General features: G+C 38.8%; 2 protein-coding genes across 7 annotated transcripts; one reads left to right on the top strand and one right to left on the bottom strand.

The window, feature by feature from the left end:
* Positions 1-12,274, bottom strand: LOC111245141 (EGF domain-specific O-linked N-acetylglucosamine transferase-like). Of its 2 annotated transcripts, none has more exons than XM_022793086.2 (8): positions 12,083-12,274; positions 10,500-10,718; positions 10,118-10,349; positions 9,725-9,906; positions 8,821-9,023; positions 8,186-8,384; positions 7,619-7,767; positions 1-7,379 (listed from the first exon to the last, which is right to left on the bottom strand). In XM_022793086.2, the coding sequence occupies exons 1-8, from the start codon at positions 12,128-12,130 to the stop codon at positions 7,175-7,177; spliced, it is 1,437 nt and encodes a 478-aa protein (XP_022648821.1). In that variant the 5' UTR covers positions 12,131-12,274; the 3' UTR covers positions 1-7,174. The 2 variants fall into 2 exon arrangements, with proteins under 2 accessions (XP_022648821.1, XP_022648820.1); XM_022793085.2 differs by having other exon boundaries at positions 11,185-12,150.
* A 66-nt stretch (positions 12,275-12,340) lies between these two features.
* Positions 12,341-16,559, top strand: LOC111244266 (transcription factor MafK-like). 5 transcript variants are annotated; one of them, XM_022791164.2, is made up of 3 exons: positions 12,341-12,673; positions 14,524-14,751; positions 15,139-16,559. In XM_022791164.2, the coding sequence occupies exons 2-3, from the start codon at positions 14,526-14,528 to the stop codon at positions 15,420-15,422; spliced, it is 510 nt and encodes a 169-aa protein (XP_022646899.1). In that variant the 5' UTR covers positions 12,341-12,673; positions 14,524-14,525; the 3' UTR covers positions 15,423-16,559. The 5 variants fall into 5 exon arrangements, with proteins under 5 accessions (XP_022646899.1, XP_022646898.1, XP_022646897.1 ...); XM_022791163.2 differs by having other exon boundaries at positions 12,345-12,673; positions 14,401-14,751; XM_022791162.2 differs by having other exon boundaries at positions 12,345-12,673; positions 14,005-14,751.
* Positions 16,560-17,339: the final 780 nt, after the last annotated feature.

Below are 17,339 nucleotides of genomic sequence, written 5' to 3'. Positions count from 1 at the left end.
TAATTCGTCGCATTACAAATTATTGTATTGCCAAGTATTTTTATTTCAAAGAGGCAGATTCTAAACCCTAGATCGATACAGATGTGCAATTTAGTGAACATTTTTTGGTTAATATTATCTCTATATTTGTACAGTGCTGCTGCAGTATATTGATTGAGAGTTTAAATTGCTGTATACTATGCTCATACATGCCGACTAACTGTTTTACCAATTCAATAGGGGTTCGTACATTATTTGCTTTATTGTAACATAACGTAGTATCGCATTTTTTAATTAAAATTGTACGGTTCTAAGATTCCTTGTTATAATTTAACAGACACGCCAGCCTGTTAGCCAACTCTTGTTTTGTATAAAAGCGGAAAAGCATCTGTGAAACACATTTACGTTTTCACGTAGCGATCTCCTCTATCAATCGATTATATACGTTTCCAACGTTGATTTGACTATGGTTTCTATGCAAGTAGCCAATTCGTGTGCGTTAATTGCGGTATTGGCTGAATGATCGTCTATTTCAACAGTACTCAACCATATGCGTGAAGCTCTAACGAAATTATAGAAGTCTTTTTTTATTAAATTCAAATTTCACAGCTTGAATTAGCAGTCCTTTACTAAAGACTTTACTGTCCAGACTGCAACAATGGTCTGAAAAACTTATACTTTAACTATAATTATTTAGTCCTATACGTAGCTTGCAGGAACGCATCGTTTGTATGCTTCCAACCACGGAAGTTATAATGTCACCCTGAGTTCTGCTGCCATTAGATAGTTTAACGAGACACACTCTAAATCAATACTCATATTACACTGTAGACATGTGTAATCGCTCTGGATCCCCTCACGGAGCCTATCCGATGAAGTAACTGCGCCATGCACAAATACAGTCTGTAGGGTCGCATATCTCTCAGAAGTCTTTCTGATGTGGTAACAAACTAAAGACTAGCAAAGTTTGTGTTGTTTGTGGCAATATACATCTCCATTGTCATCGCTATTTGTAACGGGTATCTAATAAATTAGGGAAAAATACGGCAAATCACTAGTAATGGATCTGTAGAAGGCAGTGGACGTTTCCCTGTAAACCAATCCAGTCCTTTTGAACTGAACGTAGAGTGATACTTAGGCTTATTTGTCGCTGATCTGCAGTCGGTTATACCAGTATGAGAAGCTGCCTAACAGCACTAGCAGACGTAAAAGTTCGAAACAACCATTAGTTAATTTTAGTTTTTTATGGAAAGTGTCGTAATCATTTACAGCCTTACAATATATACAGCAGTATACGTATAGTAAATATGATGTATAATGTGTGTTCGTATGATAGGTCACATTTGTTGTAAAAGTTACTGAAGTGCACGAGGATCAACTATTAGCGTGATATACAATGGTAAAAGTGAAGTCAAAATTCTTTTGTTGGGGACTCAATAAGATAGGAGAAATATACCACCTGAAAAAATTGAGTCGTCTTTTTCTATCGAGATCGCAATGGAGGAGCAAAGAGCTCCCTTTTAGTCATAATTTTGATTAGGTTTAAATTCTAATCGCCTTTACCAAGAACTCGTTATAACGTATTGTGAACATTATTTAATATACTAGTAAAACCGTTACTTATATAATGTGTAATTACAGATTTCATTATACGTACAGCTAAAAAAGTAACAGTGTTATATGCCTCCCACGACTTTAGGTTTGGAGGTCGCCCTCGCTCCCAAATATCAACCAGAAAATAATAATTAAAAAAAAACATTTAAGTATATTTTCCTTTTAATCGTTTCCAAGTTACAAAAGCACATTTTAGGAATCATGCTAAAACATCTGTTGTATAATTTGGCCTTTTCTAGTCACGTACTTTATTTGCAGTTCCTGTATTGTCCCTATATTAACCCCATTCTATTCCCCCCCCTTTAGCCTAGCAGACAAACTTTGGCCCTTTCCTACTGAAATGAGTAAATCTAGTTCAAATCTAGATCAAAGGAATAGTCCCGCTATAACTTTTGGCATATATTCTATATGTAGACTCGGGGCAGATGGTTTTACTATTTTTTTCCTTTACGTTTATCTGGGTTCAACCGCTAGGTTATATAAGTTAAATGCTTGAAATCGGCGTCAACGTTAGGTGAATGAATAAAGCTGAACAAGTAAAATAAATTATGGGTCTAATGCTGCCGTTTGTGTCACGCTCCATTTTATCGGTATGTTAACTCACTGGACACTTAACCCTGAACTTGCTACGCAGTCAGTTTCATCTATTAGTTTGCAGGTGTGCATCTCAAAATGCAATAGTGCTATTTCTGTATTACGAATTTAAATATTAAATATTATAATATTTAAATATCCTAAATAAATTCCAGTAAAGTAGTTGCCAGCAACTAATAGATGTTTCAATTTGTATGTACGGTTGTAATTATTACATTTTAATAACGGACTGTGAGTAAAGCTCCTCTGGAAATCAAGGTACTAATCCACTTTGTCGTTGTTAAGGGAATAGATTTCCATTGCTGGATTAACTTATCTCTTCGAGTCCTTTTGCTAGCTATGAGAAGCACAAACAGACCTAGAACTGTACAGGTTTCGATGCATTTTTGTGTATCTATAGATCTTTTATGTGTGGCCTTTTGATGTATATTTTTCTAAGTAACAAACAGCACGCTTGTTAGGCGCGGTCTTTTGTAGACAAAAAGCAATCGTATTTCTAGGCGTTCTTTTTTTCAGTTTTTTTAGTAAACTGAAATTGCCAATGCCACAGGCTGGAAGGGTAGAGGATCACACTTTTTACGCGCTTTTTTAAGAAGTTTGAGCAATGTTGTTTACGGGCGACTGAGCCCGACAGGGCAATGTTTGTCTATCATGGACCGATGAGTATGAGACTCGGCCCCGACGGGCGGATTTTGCTCCGCCGAGAACGCTATCAACTAATTTTCGCTTTCTTTCTTATACGTCACACCAGCAGTTCGGCAACTTCAATTAATAATGCTGCAGACTGTTTAAAAGGAGTGGGGCAAGCCGGATTTGACCTAAACCAACCCTGTTGGATTACCACCGCGTTAGACAAGGCGCTTTTCATACAGCCTATTATTTATATAGACCATATATGTTCACCTATTCTCACGTAGAGTCAAGTTAGCTTGTATTTATCTTTAAAATTAAGATTAATTTTCATAAAACACATTGCCTAATTTAAATTATTATATCTTCGGAGATAAACAGACAGGACTCTGAGTGTGTTTCGCTTGTCAAGTTGGAAATTATAGATGAAGTCGCTTATCTACTTTTGGCCTATGGTTGCAAAACCGCGTATCATGACCGCACTCAGAAGTTCTGAACAGGAGAAAGGAAAATGTCGTTATGATTGATAATTCGCGTTTCGACTTTGAAAAATGGCTTTCTCTTATGGAAGATTCAACACAGAAGAATAATAACAAGAGTATACGCATTTTAAAACGTATCATTTGTTCTGATAATAATGGCGATTGGATACAGCTTCTCTAAGACATGCTTGAGAGAATGGAATGTCACTCATTTTCTCTGGCAGCTTGGCTTAGAAAAAATATTATGCACGAAAAGAGCCAAACGGGTAGGACTTAGCTACTAGAAAAGTAAAATTAACAGTGAAGAAGTCCATGTTAACACCACTCTTTCAATGGATGTAACGGCTGAAATTGCCAATTTTGTAATAGATCGTTGCTTCCCATAAAGGATAAATCAGTAGAAAAGCATTTCGCGAAACCATAGACGGTTACAATCTCGCCGACCTGCAACGTCTCATGCAGGTGAATGTAATTTTGCTGCTGTTAATGAAAACCCGATACAATGCAATTAAAGTCTATTACTTGCTTGTTCTTCGCGCTCTTTTTCTTGAGCGTACGCTGACAGAACATGTTGTTCTGTTCGACTTACTTATTTCTAGAAAAACAGTAGCAATAATACCGTAGTAATAAAGACTTTATTATAATATACGAGTGAAGGACTCCATTAATTCTTGTACACGCCTTGTGGTACATGAACAAACCGGCAACTGGGCCGAAGCTTACAGTTGCGAGCATTCGACGTTGTCTCCACACTCCATCTGAGTCGTTGTCTCTACTAGTCATAATGCTTAATACTATGGACAGTAAGAATCAATGAATTTAAGCTTGCGTACACTTCCCATCATTTAAATCAACTAATATACTTGCTTGATGCTTGCGACTTTAATCAGCGCTATCATTGGTGTTTGTTTGAAGATTAGAAACGGAGTTGTACGAATTAATTTATGGACGAGAAAAATGGTTCTACCATTTTTATTATTCTCCCTACAGTAGAGCCCAGGAGCTGTTTGACATCTTGAAGTTTTTCAGCTCCTGATTTCAGGTTTCGAGCATCCGCAAAAACAGCAATAGATTATTAAAAAGAAAGACTTATTAGTATGACCGGTGTTTGCCAATGTTATTTCTATAACACATTGCTTTCTCGCTATCCCTATTAGTTTTGCTGCTACTGCTTTTCCTTTTCCTTGATTGCGTCTTTAATATATACGGTTTGTTTGCCGCTAACTAACCATTCAGTGTTACTCGTGTATTCAGACAGTGTCCCAGCCTACAGTTGCACTAAATTACAAGTTATCTGGATTCAAAAAGTCACATGAGCCAAAACTGCCGTGGGTTTCTTTTCTAAGCAGCCCCTCACGACATCAAATCGCCGCGCACAAACGTGTTTTGATCTTGAATCAGCTAGCTAACGTTAAGTACCACTGCTCAACTTCGAAATCAAATTAGTGTGTTTAATTTTTAGCAATTGTAACATCAGATCAAACTAGATGGATAGTTGCCGATAAGCTGGTTAACTGAGTCGTACCCGGGTCATTTCATGATTTATCGAACACTTTTCCACAACAAACAGATTCGTTATTTCAGATTGTGTAGACTACTTCCAAAAACTATCCGGAACACGCAGACTTCTTTAGATAAAGACAAGCTTGCGACTAGGTTCAGGCAACCGCCTCGATAACGGATCCACTACCCCGACTGAGTCATATAATGCTGTCGTCGTTTGTACTTTTTTTTACTAAGCATTCGGTTTAACATTAACACCGTCTTAATAAAGAAATTTATTTATTTATTTATTTAAATTTAATATCAGCAGCCAGATTTAATAAGTTCTAGTTCAGTCAGATTTTTATTTGTGGAGGCCCAAACTTAAGAGCTAAATGAGAAATATTTTTCAAAAGCCAGCGGCATTAGCAGATTCTTCATGCTTAACTTACTGCGTTCTAGCTTCATTCAGATCGTTCTAGCCTACTATGTATCTTTTGTTGTGGTGTTGGATGCGCTGTTAGATCGACCCGACTTTTCATTCTTATAGCAATCGGAATTTGTGTCCTTCCTATCTGTGCGGTTCTATCTGGAAGACGTTATCATCATTTAATTGATTTATATACAAACAGGAAATGCAATAGAAATTGTTTTTATCTAACAATGCGCAATACGTAGTCCCACGTACCGCAAATTGCATATTTTTAACGCCACTGCCTGTAACATGTATTATGTAGTCTAGCTTTCGCTTAATCGGTGCTAAACAAATCATTCTTTTGATCTAGTTCCCGATGATGGCGCCTGTCTGTTCATCCCTTTGACGATGAGGTCTATTTTGAAACCGCACACATCGACATGATGACCGCCAAGAGTCAAAAACTTCGCTCTTGTACATTTACGAGACACCGACCAAGTCGACTGTATCTATAAAAATCACTGAGGCATGAAAGACGCGAAAGACATGAATAGTAGTAGTTCGTACTGCGTTGGTATTGAACACACAACAAAAAAGACTGCCGGGTGCAACCTCTTCTAATTTTACTTTATATTCTTAATATTCACACTACTTCTGTAGCTCTTGTGAAAAATGTATATGGATAGATGTGATATATATATATCACAAAAAGACTTCGATGCCGTTGTTTCATGGCATGTCAAATAAGTCAGAGTTAGCAGATTCGAGTTTGAGAACAGTTTATGTTGAATGTAATACTAATATTACCCGCATAATAACGAATTTTGAAAAAACATGAGTATCAAAAAAATTGTTACTGCAACTTTTTATGACAAGACATCACTCAAATACGCAAATAGCTTATTGATGAATTTGGCTTAGTCTAATGCGTAATAAAGCGAATAAATAAAGAGCAATACTATATATAATGATTCGTCAAAATGATAAAATTCAATTATACGTATGAAATGATATGTAACTTAATTACTGCAATCCTAATAACTAATCACACAATCCTAATACTGGGAAGTCTGTTCGCGAAATATACTTATTAAAACGTACCCTTCTTTAAAAAGTCAATTAAACATATTGTTTGAAACCACATGTCAAAAAAGGCAAATCAAACACGTTTAACTTGAAACTGGCTTCACTTGAAAATATGCTCGCGTTGTTGAACAATGTAATTGGTTCGTACTTTTGTTATAAAAAAAGTGAGAATGAGCCGTATGCATGCGCGTCTAGTGTGCTCCATTATTACCACATATTGCGATTAAATGAAGTCTTGTTAAAGATATAATGAACGAACAAACTTTTTTCAATGTCTACCTTTTGTATTCCTTTCTAAAAGGAAAATAAGCAGGTAATCGAGGACGCTATAAAAACGTTGGCATGAATTTCATTTCAAGAGACAAGGCAAAAATTATGAGCACCTACACCACAATCAATTTGCAAAATGAGCGTTAACCGGGTATGTATAAATCCGTCAAACTAAGAACAGCCACAACATTTTTTATATGACCCATAAGTTATGTAGTAAGTCAAGAGAATTAAAGTAGTCGAGAGCCACAGACCACTTCAGGCCAAAGGTCGGCTAAACATAAAAAAGTCACACCTTGCCTGTCATAGTTTCTCTATCACGCCCTCGAAACGTGATCTTCAAATGAAGAGTCATACAGTCTTATGTTTGGTGAATAAGCGCTAAATATAATTTTTTTTAATTCAGCATCTTTGCGAAATCCATCTAATTGTTTGAAGTTGTTATTCCATTGTTATTAAAAGCAAGCCTAATGTAATGTAGTTTCTCACCCTGTGGCACCCTACGTACGTAGTTAATATACTACTGCAGGCATATTTTACACATTTGTTCTAACGCGCTCTCCGAATTTTATAGCGCACTCAAGCTACACAAGAATCGTATCTACTTTTTGTGCAGTGTTGACTACATCTCGTCGTGAACTGGTCGCTTGTGGCCAAGATACGTGTGTGCCTTCAGTTGTTCGTTCACCTGGGCCACCGCTTTTCGAACAATGCGGATAAATTCATTCACATCGAATCGGTAATTGGCAAATTTCTCATGCGCGGCATGCTGCCCTTTGGGATTGGCGACTGCCTCTAATGTGTTGCGTTTCTCCCATGTGAAGTACCTGCAAAGTGAGAGTAAAATTCCTTGGTGGCATCGGCATAAAATTCCTCTTTAAAGACCTCTTCAAAATATATACGTCTCATCGTGCACTTCGAATGCTATATGTAATATTTTCGAACTTGATTGCACTTTACCAGTATAGTAATAACTATTACTATTATGAGAAGATTTGTGGGATGAAATCTATCACAATTGTAAAACAAAGCGTCGGCCAGCCAAATAAGTTATATCGATAGAAACCTTTTGCCAGCAAGCCTAGCAAGATCGAGGTAGCAATTTGGATCTCCGCAGTTATACAGCTCAAAAACTGCAGCCCATTCCGGCAGGAATAACGTGTGAGTTAGCCCCGCACCGTGTACGCCTATTAATAAGTCAGTATTTGCGCTGATCTGAAATATGAATATAAAAACTTACAAAATTACCACATATCGACCAGCAGAGTCATGATAAATAACAAGCTATATTTTGCTGGTCCTCATATCGAACAAATCAGCAAACTGTAGCACATATATAACGGTAGCTATATATGGAATCTTGTCTATTAGGCCTAAAGCCGCTCTCTTTTAATAAACTACTCAGGCAAATATCAATTCAGTCATGATAAGAGATTCATCAGCTTTTACTAGTCGTTTGTTTATAATCGGTATATCATTTAAATAGGTGCCAAAACGGCAGCTCGATAAAGAGTAGTCTATACGACACGCCTTTAAGTATAAAGAATGATTACCAATTTAACAATAGTATTCATATTTATATCACAATGCAAAGCCACTGCTACCTGCTGGTTTTCTCGTCGACGATACTAACATTTATCTGCGCGATAAAGTCCATTTTAAAATTGAAGTCAATTTTTGTTGCCTGCACACCTTCGACTTTGTTGAGTTCCTCCATAAGTTCATCTTGATTAAGAACTCGCCTGGTGTTGGTAGATCGCGACAGAAAAGTAACCCGTAGGTCACCAGACGGCCTTTCGACAGGGATGTTTAGACGGTGGAGCGTATGCTCCCTGCATTGTGAAAGAAGTCCCAATTTTATATTTTTCAGTCAGTATATTTTTTTTACTTCATTTCAATCGCAATATTGTTCACACTTTGGTCTGCGTTCACCTTTATATGACTAGGGGCTCTCCGCTATGTGTGGGAGCGAAAATGAATTGCTAAATCGACTCCACTCGATCTGCTCTAAAATTGTTAACTCTTTCCTATAGGAACGTTACAAACACTCGTTGAATTTTAGTAATGTCATTGAGCAACACAGTAATGAATAAATTTTCATTTCGAAGTGCTTTCTACACTTCAAAAATATTGCGAGCGTAAAACTACTTCAATCAATCCAATCGCAGAAATGTACAACATGGAACTGTTCATTGTTTAATCATATCTATATAGTAAGTTTAACATAGACTACGATACGTACCTTTTAGATCATAACAGACTGCTTACCTGAAAGCCTTCATCAGGCCACTGCCTTGACACCCAGGTATAAGCGGCATGTTATAGTACAGTCCAAATATCATCCGGGGCAAAAACGGGAGGAGGAGATTACTGAAGCACACTTTGCCCTTATTCTTGAACTCGCCGATGTGACGAAGCGGACGATCCGTAATTATGCGCCACATAGCTCCAAAGTTGCTCCGGTATGGATACTTAATAAAAAACGAAGATTCTATAGATTATACATTAACCCTTAAACCCTTAAACTTTGCTATGTTCATGTGAGTGGAACAAAGCCCCGTGATGGAGCAGTAGTAACACATTTGCTTAGTAAATTTAGAAATACGTAAAGAAATCTAAGTTCAAAACAAGGCCGAGACAGACTTCGTTTCCTACTGAAAGAAGCCGGCCTACTGAAGCAATGCTTAATGCCACTACTAGGTGTAAGAACTCGAAGCATTAATTCTACATGAGTAGAGCAAAATAAGAAGACCAACTGAATGAACGTCTATCCTCTTGGCTAAGCTGGCAGCGTAAAGAGAACGTTGAAATGATGATATCGGTTCAATCCATAGTTGACTTCTTATCCGCCCCAATCTGACAGGGGCAATTTCTCTAACGACAACACGACATTGCCGACGTTGACTCTGACTCGGATCGCCAGCTTCAGATTGCATTCAATTCTGTTTCAAAATTCTTCGATCATTAATTAAGGTATTCGTATCTACTACGTATATCTACACGGATTCAGCTCGTCAATGTCGTTGGAACAAAACATAACTATTTTGTGGTCATTGTCAAAATTTTTCGCGTAACACTAGATTATATAGCAAGACAATACAGTTAATCTTTGCCAAAAATAATTTAGGAAACGAAATAAAATATTTTGCATCTAATGTGGTTATTAACGTACACCATCCCATACGATAACGTTGATGTTTTGGAAAGCTGTTTGATTGAAGTGCAGAGTAGCATAAAGATTAACGAAGTCGCAAAAGTGATGATACATATTTACTGTGGCGTCCAGCTTCACCAACATAGTTGGTTCCTCAATGACTTCTCCACACTCGTCGACGGTCAGCCGCTGTGGGAGCACTGTAGTAAAAATGTAAAATATTAGGAAATAAAAATCACATTGGCGCTTTTGATTTGAAAAACTGAAGTACAAATACTAGATGAAATATCTAGTTTAATAACTAAAATGAATTAGGATTTAGAATTTTGCGCTATAGTGTTTTTTGCCTTAAAGAAGTACACTGTGTTTACTGTATTAACTGCTATTCCAGCCTTGTCCCCACATGCCTACCGGTGAAGTGTTCAATTTCAGCAAACCAGGACTGCAAGGGGCTTTTATGTTGTCCTAGAGACCGTAGCAGATCCACTTTGAGCCTGCAGTGGCCCCCAATAAGACCAGGTCCTAGGACATCGTCACGATATTTGATTGGCCCCGTTAATTCTTTGAGTTTGGAGAAATCCATAAAGATATTCTGGGCACGACAAAGGCGCGCATGGTCCACACATTCAAGAACGCTATCTCCCTGGAAATATGGCATTCCGGAGACGTATATACACGTGAGAACCTCGCTAGACAACGAATGATTGAATTTTCAAAAATGCGCGATTTAGAAAATCTAGTAGCCGGTACAAATCATGCAGCATAGCCTATAAAAAACAAAAAATGAGCGAACCATTCTTGTTCCTCTACAAACAATGGCCATCTCTTGTAGACGTTTGGCGATATATCCGAAATCAGCAGTGTCGTAGAACTCACGCTCCTGTGCTGCTCGACCACCCCCACGAGTCCAACCCTGGTCAGACCCATCACAGGTAGGCGAATGGTAACGATTATCTGAGGTGCAACGATATTTCTCTTCGTAACCCCAGCATTTATTTTGTTTGAGATTGGCCTAGGAAAAAAAGAGAGATTTATTTGTTAATTAGTTTTATTAGTCAATTATTTTTTGCATATATCGCTGCTAAAAATTTGCGTCGCCGGAACTCGCCTGATAGTAACACGAACATTGTAATAAAGAATTCAACCGAAAGAATGGCTATCGCACTTCTCATAATGTTTAAGCGGTTATATCAAGCGAGAGAAATATTCAAGGAGCAGGACAATGACTGTACAATAAATGACGTATCAGTAAATTGTGTGAGATTTTTTTGCTCATAGGAAAATCTTATTGGATAAAACTGAGTTATTTAACTGAGCGCTGGTCCGCTTTTTCGTGTTACGCCTGATCTACAAGTGCATTGTTACGATTATTAACAAAAAAACGTACATGCATTTTGGACTTCATATATATTTATACTTAGCTTATTATTATTTCGCTTATTTATACAAATTATGTCATATATGGCTCTAGTGCTTACCTGGCAAACCTTGTCTCTTACGCACTCATCTAACAGACTCTGATTAAGAGCGGCCCATAGAGGCAAATGTTCTGCAGGAACTTCTAATTTGCGTAAGCTATTATGCTCCGACCGCACAGCACAATGTGCTACAACTACCACCAAACAAAACCATACGTTCCACCTTGACATCAATCCAATATTCATGCGGAATGCGGTACTGTGGGTGAGTCTATATCTGCACATAGTTCCATTAGCACCCAACGCGGCACGACAATATCCTGACTGTCCACCGCGCGCTCAAGGTTTTTGCTCGTTTATGAACGGTTAGCTGACAAAGCTCATTTGAAATTGTCTGTATCGATCTGATTAATTTATCACACCATACACACTCTGTTTGCGTGACACGTTCGTTACTAGTCCACTGTCCGTAGCTGTCCTCCCACGCTTTTTCTTTAATAGTACCCTTATGCTCATATAAAACTTTGGTATAATTTGCACCTTGCCGGTTTCTTCCAGTGAGCATTAACTGCTTTGTTCCGACTATGTTATATGTTTGATGCTACTACAACCGTGAGTATTTTCTGAAGCGGTCAGCCGTTTAAAGCTAAGTGAACTAAATAAGACAAACAAATTTTATCTGTAATGAGTCAGAGCCGTCGTTCTCAATCTCCTAGACCTTCAATGCAACTATAGCTGCTTCTGCTGTACTATTTTGGAGCCAACTAACGTCCCCGCGGAGTTCTCAGATCAGAGAGGAGTATTTGGCCGTAATCGGACCTGCTTTCCAGAGCACCACCGACGACTGCCAGTGTCTCGCCGGTATCAAAACACACACTTAGTAGGAACCCCCCTCGCTCCCTCACTTGGAGCACCGTAGCACCGTAACGAAGGTAGCCTTAAAAATAAAATGACGTACGTGTTTATCGGAACAAGTTGTCATCCTTTTGCACGCCGCAGCCTTCATGCGATTTTTGGGCCATCAGCCGTTTGCCCGTCGAGGTCGAAGTACCCACAAGGCTCACAAGTCAACGGAGTAACAACCGTTGGCCAAATGCGGGCATAAACGCGCAACGGGATTTGAATTTTACCGCCAAACCTGACGGCGCCCCTCGAAGGGCGGACCATGGATACGCCGCGTGAGAGCGAGTGAACAAGCAGCAGCGGGGCGGCTGGTTCTTACGATAATTACATCGCCCACAGGCGTGGATGGAAAAGGGCAGTGTTTAGCGTGTACATCGCATATGAGTATGCTGCAGTGCGAAACGCAAACGTAGTTCTAAAAAGAAAAAAAAAAAGAGAAAAACCAAAATCGCGTGTGTGCGTGTCCATGTGAGCGAATAACGAGAGGAAGAATCGCTGCTTCATTGTGTATTTTGTGAGCCAACCTACGACCTGTGATAGAGAAATACACAGCGGAAGCCCACACATACTGAAAAGGGGTATCACATGAATGCACTGCTCGCAAACTTCTACTGAAATACAACAGCGCTTCATTTTCCACGAGCGGGTAAGTGTTTATGTGCATATAAAGATTTATCGTACTTATTTATTGCTGTACATTTTTTTCTCCCTTTATATATATAAAAAATGGGGACCAGGTAGTTGATCAGTCGGTTCAAATTACTCCAGTTGTCACGGACAGACAGTTGGAAAATTTCAAAGCGTTTTAAATATTTTAAGGATAGAGTGGCGCAGCTTTTCGAGTGGGCCTTTTCTTTTGCTTTTCCGTTCGACGAACTGCAGGAATGGAAAAGACTTTTACCACTGCCGTGACAGAGTAACTGATTGTCGTCGATAAAAACTTTTGTACGGATACTGTTTACAACGTAATCAGATGTAGGTGACTGCGCTGCCGCGCGCCTGTCACTACTTTGCGATAGCAGTGGCTACATTCGTTGTCTCCGACTAATTTTATTCGAAGGCAGACGCACAGCACAGCGCTACTAGTCCTCATCCGGTCGATCAAACAGTAAGCGGCTGACAACGGTGCTGGCGAGTGAGTTGCTAGCGGTGGGTTCTCTCTGCCAGCTGATCGGCCGATGGGAAATCACTATCAGAAATAAATAATAATTACAATTTTAAATAGGTAATTTAGCAAGAAGAATTGTGTAAGTCGTATCGACGTAACGTCCGTTACAAATTTATTATAAACCAATGAACGAAGAAAAAACAAACAAAAGAACAATCCCCTGTTTATTTCCTGCTTTAAAACTTACGAATGTTCAACCACTAAGTTTAGTAAGCACAAGGCGCTACCCATTTAAGCACCACTTCGAGGCTGATCTTTTTGGGTTCAACAACAAGAACAATAACAAAGTGAGGGTGAGAGAGTCAAGCAGATCGACAAACGCTGTTGTTGTGTTGTTGTTATTGTGGTGTTTGGTTGCTAGCGATGTTTCAGCCGGTGCGTTCTGGTTGCCAGGTTGTCTATGCCTCGCCTGTTGCTTGAAACGAGTGAGAAGCCTGCTTGCTCAATCGAGCGATTTTCGTCGTCTGGTCTCAGGGGATGCAAGCCAATGTGATGTATTCTTGGGGGACACACTGCTTATGCGTTTGTTGGGTAGTTTTGTTTCTGTGGCCATATAGGGTTGTTTGTTTTTATTATTAATTGAGAATGATGGCGCTGCTAGTACCCGCTGCCCGCGAGTGCTGATTACTGTGAAGATTGACGTTATTGTTGAATGGGTTCCTTTGTTTTGACTGGTTTCGTTGTGGTGCTGCGTATGCAGCGCATATCAACTGTATATCACATTTACGTGTTCGTGTAACAAACATAACGGTGATATATCGAGTATTGCTGATTAGTTTCTCAAGTGTCATTAGATCTCCTTGCATAAGGAACTTTTTCGGAAAGCGCGAAGCAACTTGCGGAAAGAATCGTGATCCAGTCAAGAAGAGAGCTCTCGTCATTTCAACTCTATTTTTGCTCGACGGGCGTGTGTATATGGGCTTGTTCCCATAGCTTCGATGGACCATTTGGAAGGTGACTTGACCAGTGCATCGCCGTGCTCTTTTTCGCCGAAGCAGAATTATCCATCTAAGAAGCAGCATGTAACATTAAAGTTTGATGGACATGTATTCACTACTATGGTTATGACTCTGTCGTTTTAACGAAGTAACTGCCGCCCTTTATAAGGGTTGATTCCTTCGAAATTGTACTCGGTGTCATTCTATTAAGGCTGCAGAGTTGCCGACTTTTGTGCTTCGAACATTAACAAACCTGTACTCAAACAGCATCATAACATGAGATACCAATGTCCTGCGGAGGAGCGAGCTTGAATTATCACCAAGTCTACCTAGATTAAGCGTTGTCAGGTGCATAATAAAATCGGACACAACGATCACACTGAAAAACAGATATGAAACGGCGGACAGATAGCGGAGACCAGGACAGGTCTGGCGATGAAATTGAGCCCGAGAGCACGAGCAGGCGTGGTAGTATGAGCCGGAAGCGTATACGAAATATCTCGGAAAGTAGCGATGATTTTGAGGAGCAACTGCCGAAGTCTATCACTGACAAAATCAACATGAGCGACGACGACCTCGTATCATTATCAGTTCGCGACCTCAATAAAGAACTGAAAGGTAGGTAGATGTGCTTTCGCTAATGTTAAAATAATAGTTATATTTAGAATATCACTATAACACGAGAAGCTTGTCTCAAATATTGTTTTGTTAGGGTTATGAGCATGTCGATGAGCACTCATATGAACTTTTTTTATGTGAGCAAATCACAAGCATTATGCAAACTACACAGTTTTTGTTTCGAAATCAAAATTTCTTCTACCAATACAAATTTATTTTTATTGACTATTTTATTTGTTTACTAATCAAATATTGGGTTAATGTAGATGTATAGTTATTAATTCATATTTAAGATCAATGCCATAACGATACACTTGAACACCAAATTTTTCCAAGGCATCGAAACAGTTCCTGAAAAACATGTGTCGCTATCTCTATTTACTTCAGGTGCCGGACTGACTCGTGCCGAGATAATGAAAATGAAACAGCGACGTCGAACGCTAAAGAATCGCGGCTACGCAGCCAGCTGTCGCACAAAGCGTATCGAGCAAAAAGATGACCTTGAAGCTCAACGCGCCGAAGTTGAACACGAGATCGAAACTCTTCGACAGCGGAACTCATCGGTTGCTCAAAATCTGAACAGCATCCGCGCACGCTACCAAGACCTCGTGCAGTATTCGCAAGAGCGGAATATCGCTTTACCCAAAGAATTCCTTGAACTGGACGTTTAGAACATGGCAGACTCTTATACGACCACTACTGTACACAGTGGTGCTTTGTATACCAGTGAGAAACCTGAGCGGTTTTCGTTGTGTTCAAGCTGTGTTTTTGACACGCGAGGTGTTTTATTCGCTTAATTCTGTGTCAGAAATCGGCTGACTTCGACAACATATTACAATGATTATTTCTTGATGTGGATTGGGAGTCAATAGTCTATCTCAGTCAACGCATTACGGCTGGGCTTGCGATGATTCGATCGACTGGGGTACAGAGTAGTATGCAGGCTAGCCAGCACATCTATATATATATATACACGTTGTTTGATTGACAGCCCACTTAGATATGAATGATGTGTTATGTTTTTTTGAGGGTAACAGAAAGACTTATGGGAGGTCATGGCTCATGGATGTTACATTAACGTTTCTGAATGCTTTATCTATAAAACACTAGCTAGCACAGTTATTTACGTAGAAAGTTTTGCGGATTTTTTTTTGTTACTTCATAGCTATGGAATATCTGCGTATATTAAGTTTTTGCGACTAGCGGTTCACACGATTGCGTTTTTTAGAAAAGCAAGTCTAGCGGAAGATTTAGTTCATCAGCGTCTTTTGAAGATGCTGAATAAGCCCAGAGGATTATTTTCAAGCAGCACTAAATGAGCGAGTTTGAATTACATTGAAGGCACTTGAGAAATAGTGGCATTAACGTAAATTACCTCAATAGTCTTTAAGGGTCGGGGACATCGAGCATACAAACTGCACATATTAAAAAGAGATTTAAAAAATATAATAAAGTTCCCATTTTAAACATGCAATGTCTGAAAATTATTCATACCTAATTGAGTCATTACATAAAAACGAAATTGACCTATACAAACATTTATGAAAGTTTATGGACGTATTGACACGTGTTACCTTTTTGTGGGGTGCATTTATAACTTAGAGAGCCTATAACTAAGAGCCTTTGTAATTCGTTTGTTGGAACGTGCCTTACTTGATGCTCTGCTCATCACGGAAATGAATCAATGTAAATCGAGACTATAATTTTGTGAGAGACGTTGCTGTTGTAACAATGTCATCTCCTCTTGTATATAATCTGTATATATAATGTAGTGAAACAAATAAACGAGAACGACTATTACAGCCAAATCAGCTTGTCTATAGCGTTTACGTGTGGTAAAATATACCGCATCCAAGTGAGCATTTAGTCACTTTTCAAACTTATAAAAAATGTTAATGCAATAAAAAGTTGGCAAATTTTATTCGTTCGATGTCAAATAGGCGATATGCTAATGTCCAAAATGGGTAGCTGCAGAAGTTCACGTAATACTATATGATTAGCAACGTAAAACCACATAAACATATATCCTAACAAGAAAGGTAATTACGGATACATTAAATTTATAAATCTCTATCAAAGTTATTAGTATCTGGGTCTTCCCTGATGGCCTCATGGGTTTCTATGGGGGTACATAAGTCCAAAAGGGCTTACGAAATGATCAAAGAAACATTACAAAATGCACTATAAAGTATTAGGGACTAGGTTATGCGTTCTCTGGGCCATGTATCGTGAGAAGACAGCTCTCCTGTCCAGTGTTTATGACACAGTTGTAAGTTGATTAAAATGTCAATATATTGGTCTCATCAGTGATGATCTGGTAGATGTTTACAAGGTATGATTGAGATAACTGTTATGTAATTTTCTCTAGTCCAAAACATATATAGATTTAATACTAAAAAACTTGGTATTTCTCATATGATTGTTTGCAGACGATTACATTTCTACTGAAAAATACACTATATAATACTTCTACTTCCTGACTTACTGACTAATATCGCCATTCTATTTTAGTAAACAGAGAACACATTCCAGGATATGCTGCGCTCAGGGCTGCCTCTTCTTTACGGAACGACTGAACGTATCCCATT

The sequence above is a fragment of the Varroa destructor genome, unplaced genomic scaffold (genome assembly GCF_002443255.2).
Source record: "Varroa destructor unplaced genomic scaffold, Vdes_3.0 BEIS01000002.1, whole genome shotgun sequence".
In the NCBI taxonomy this organism is placed as follows: Eukaryota; Metazoa; Arthropoda; class Arachnida; order Mesostigmata; family Varroidae; genus Varroa; species Varroa destructor.
The sequence above is the reverse complement of the archived record's forward strand: the minus strand, read 5'-3'. Positions and strand labels throughout refer to the sequence as shown.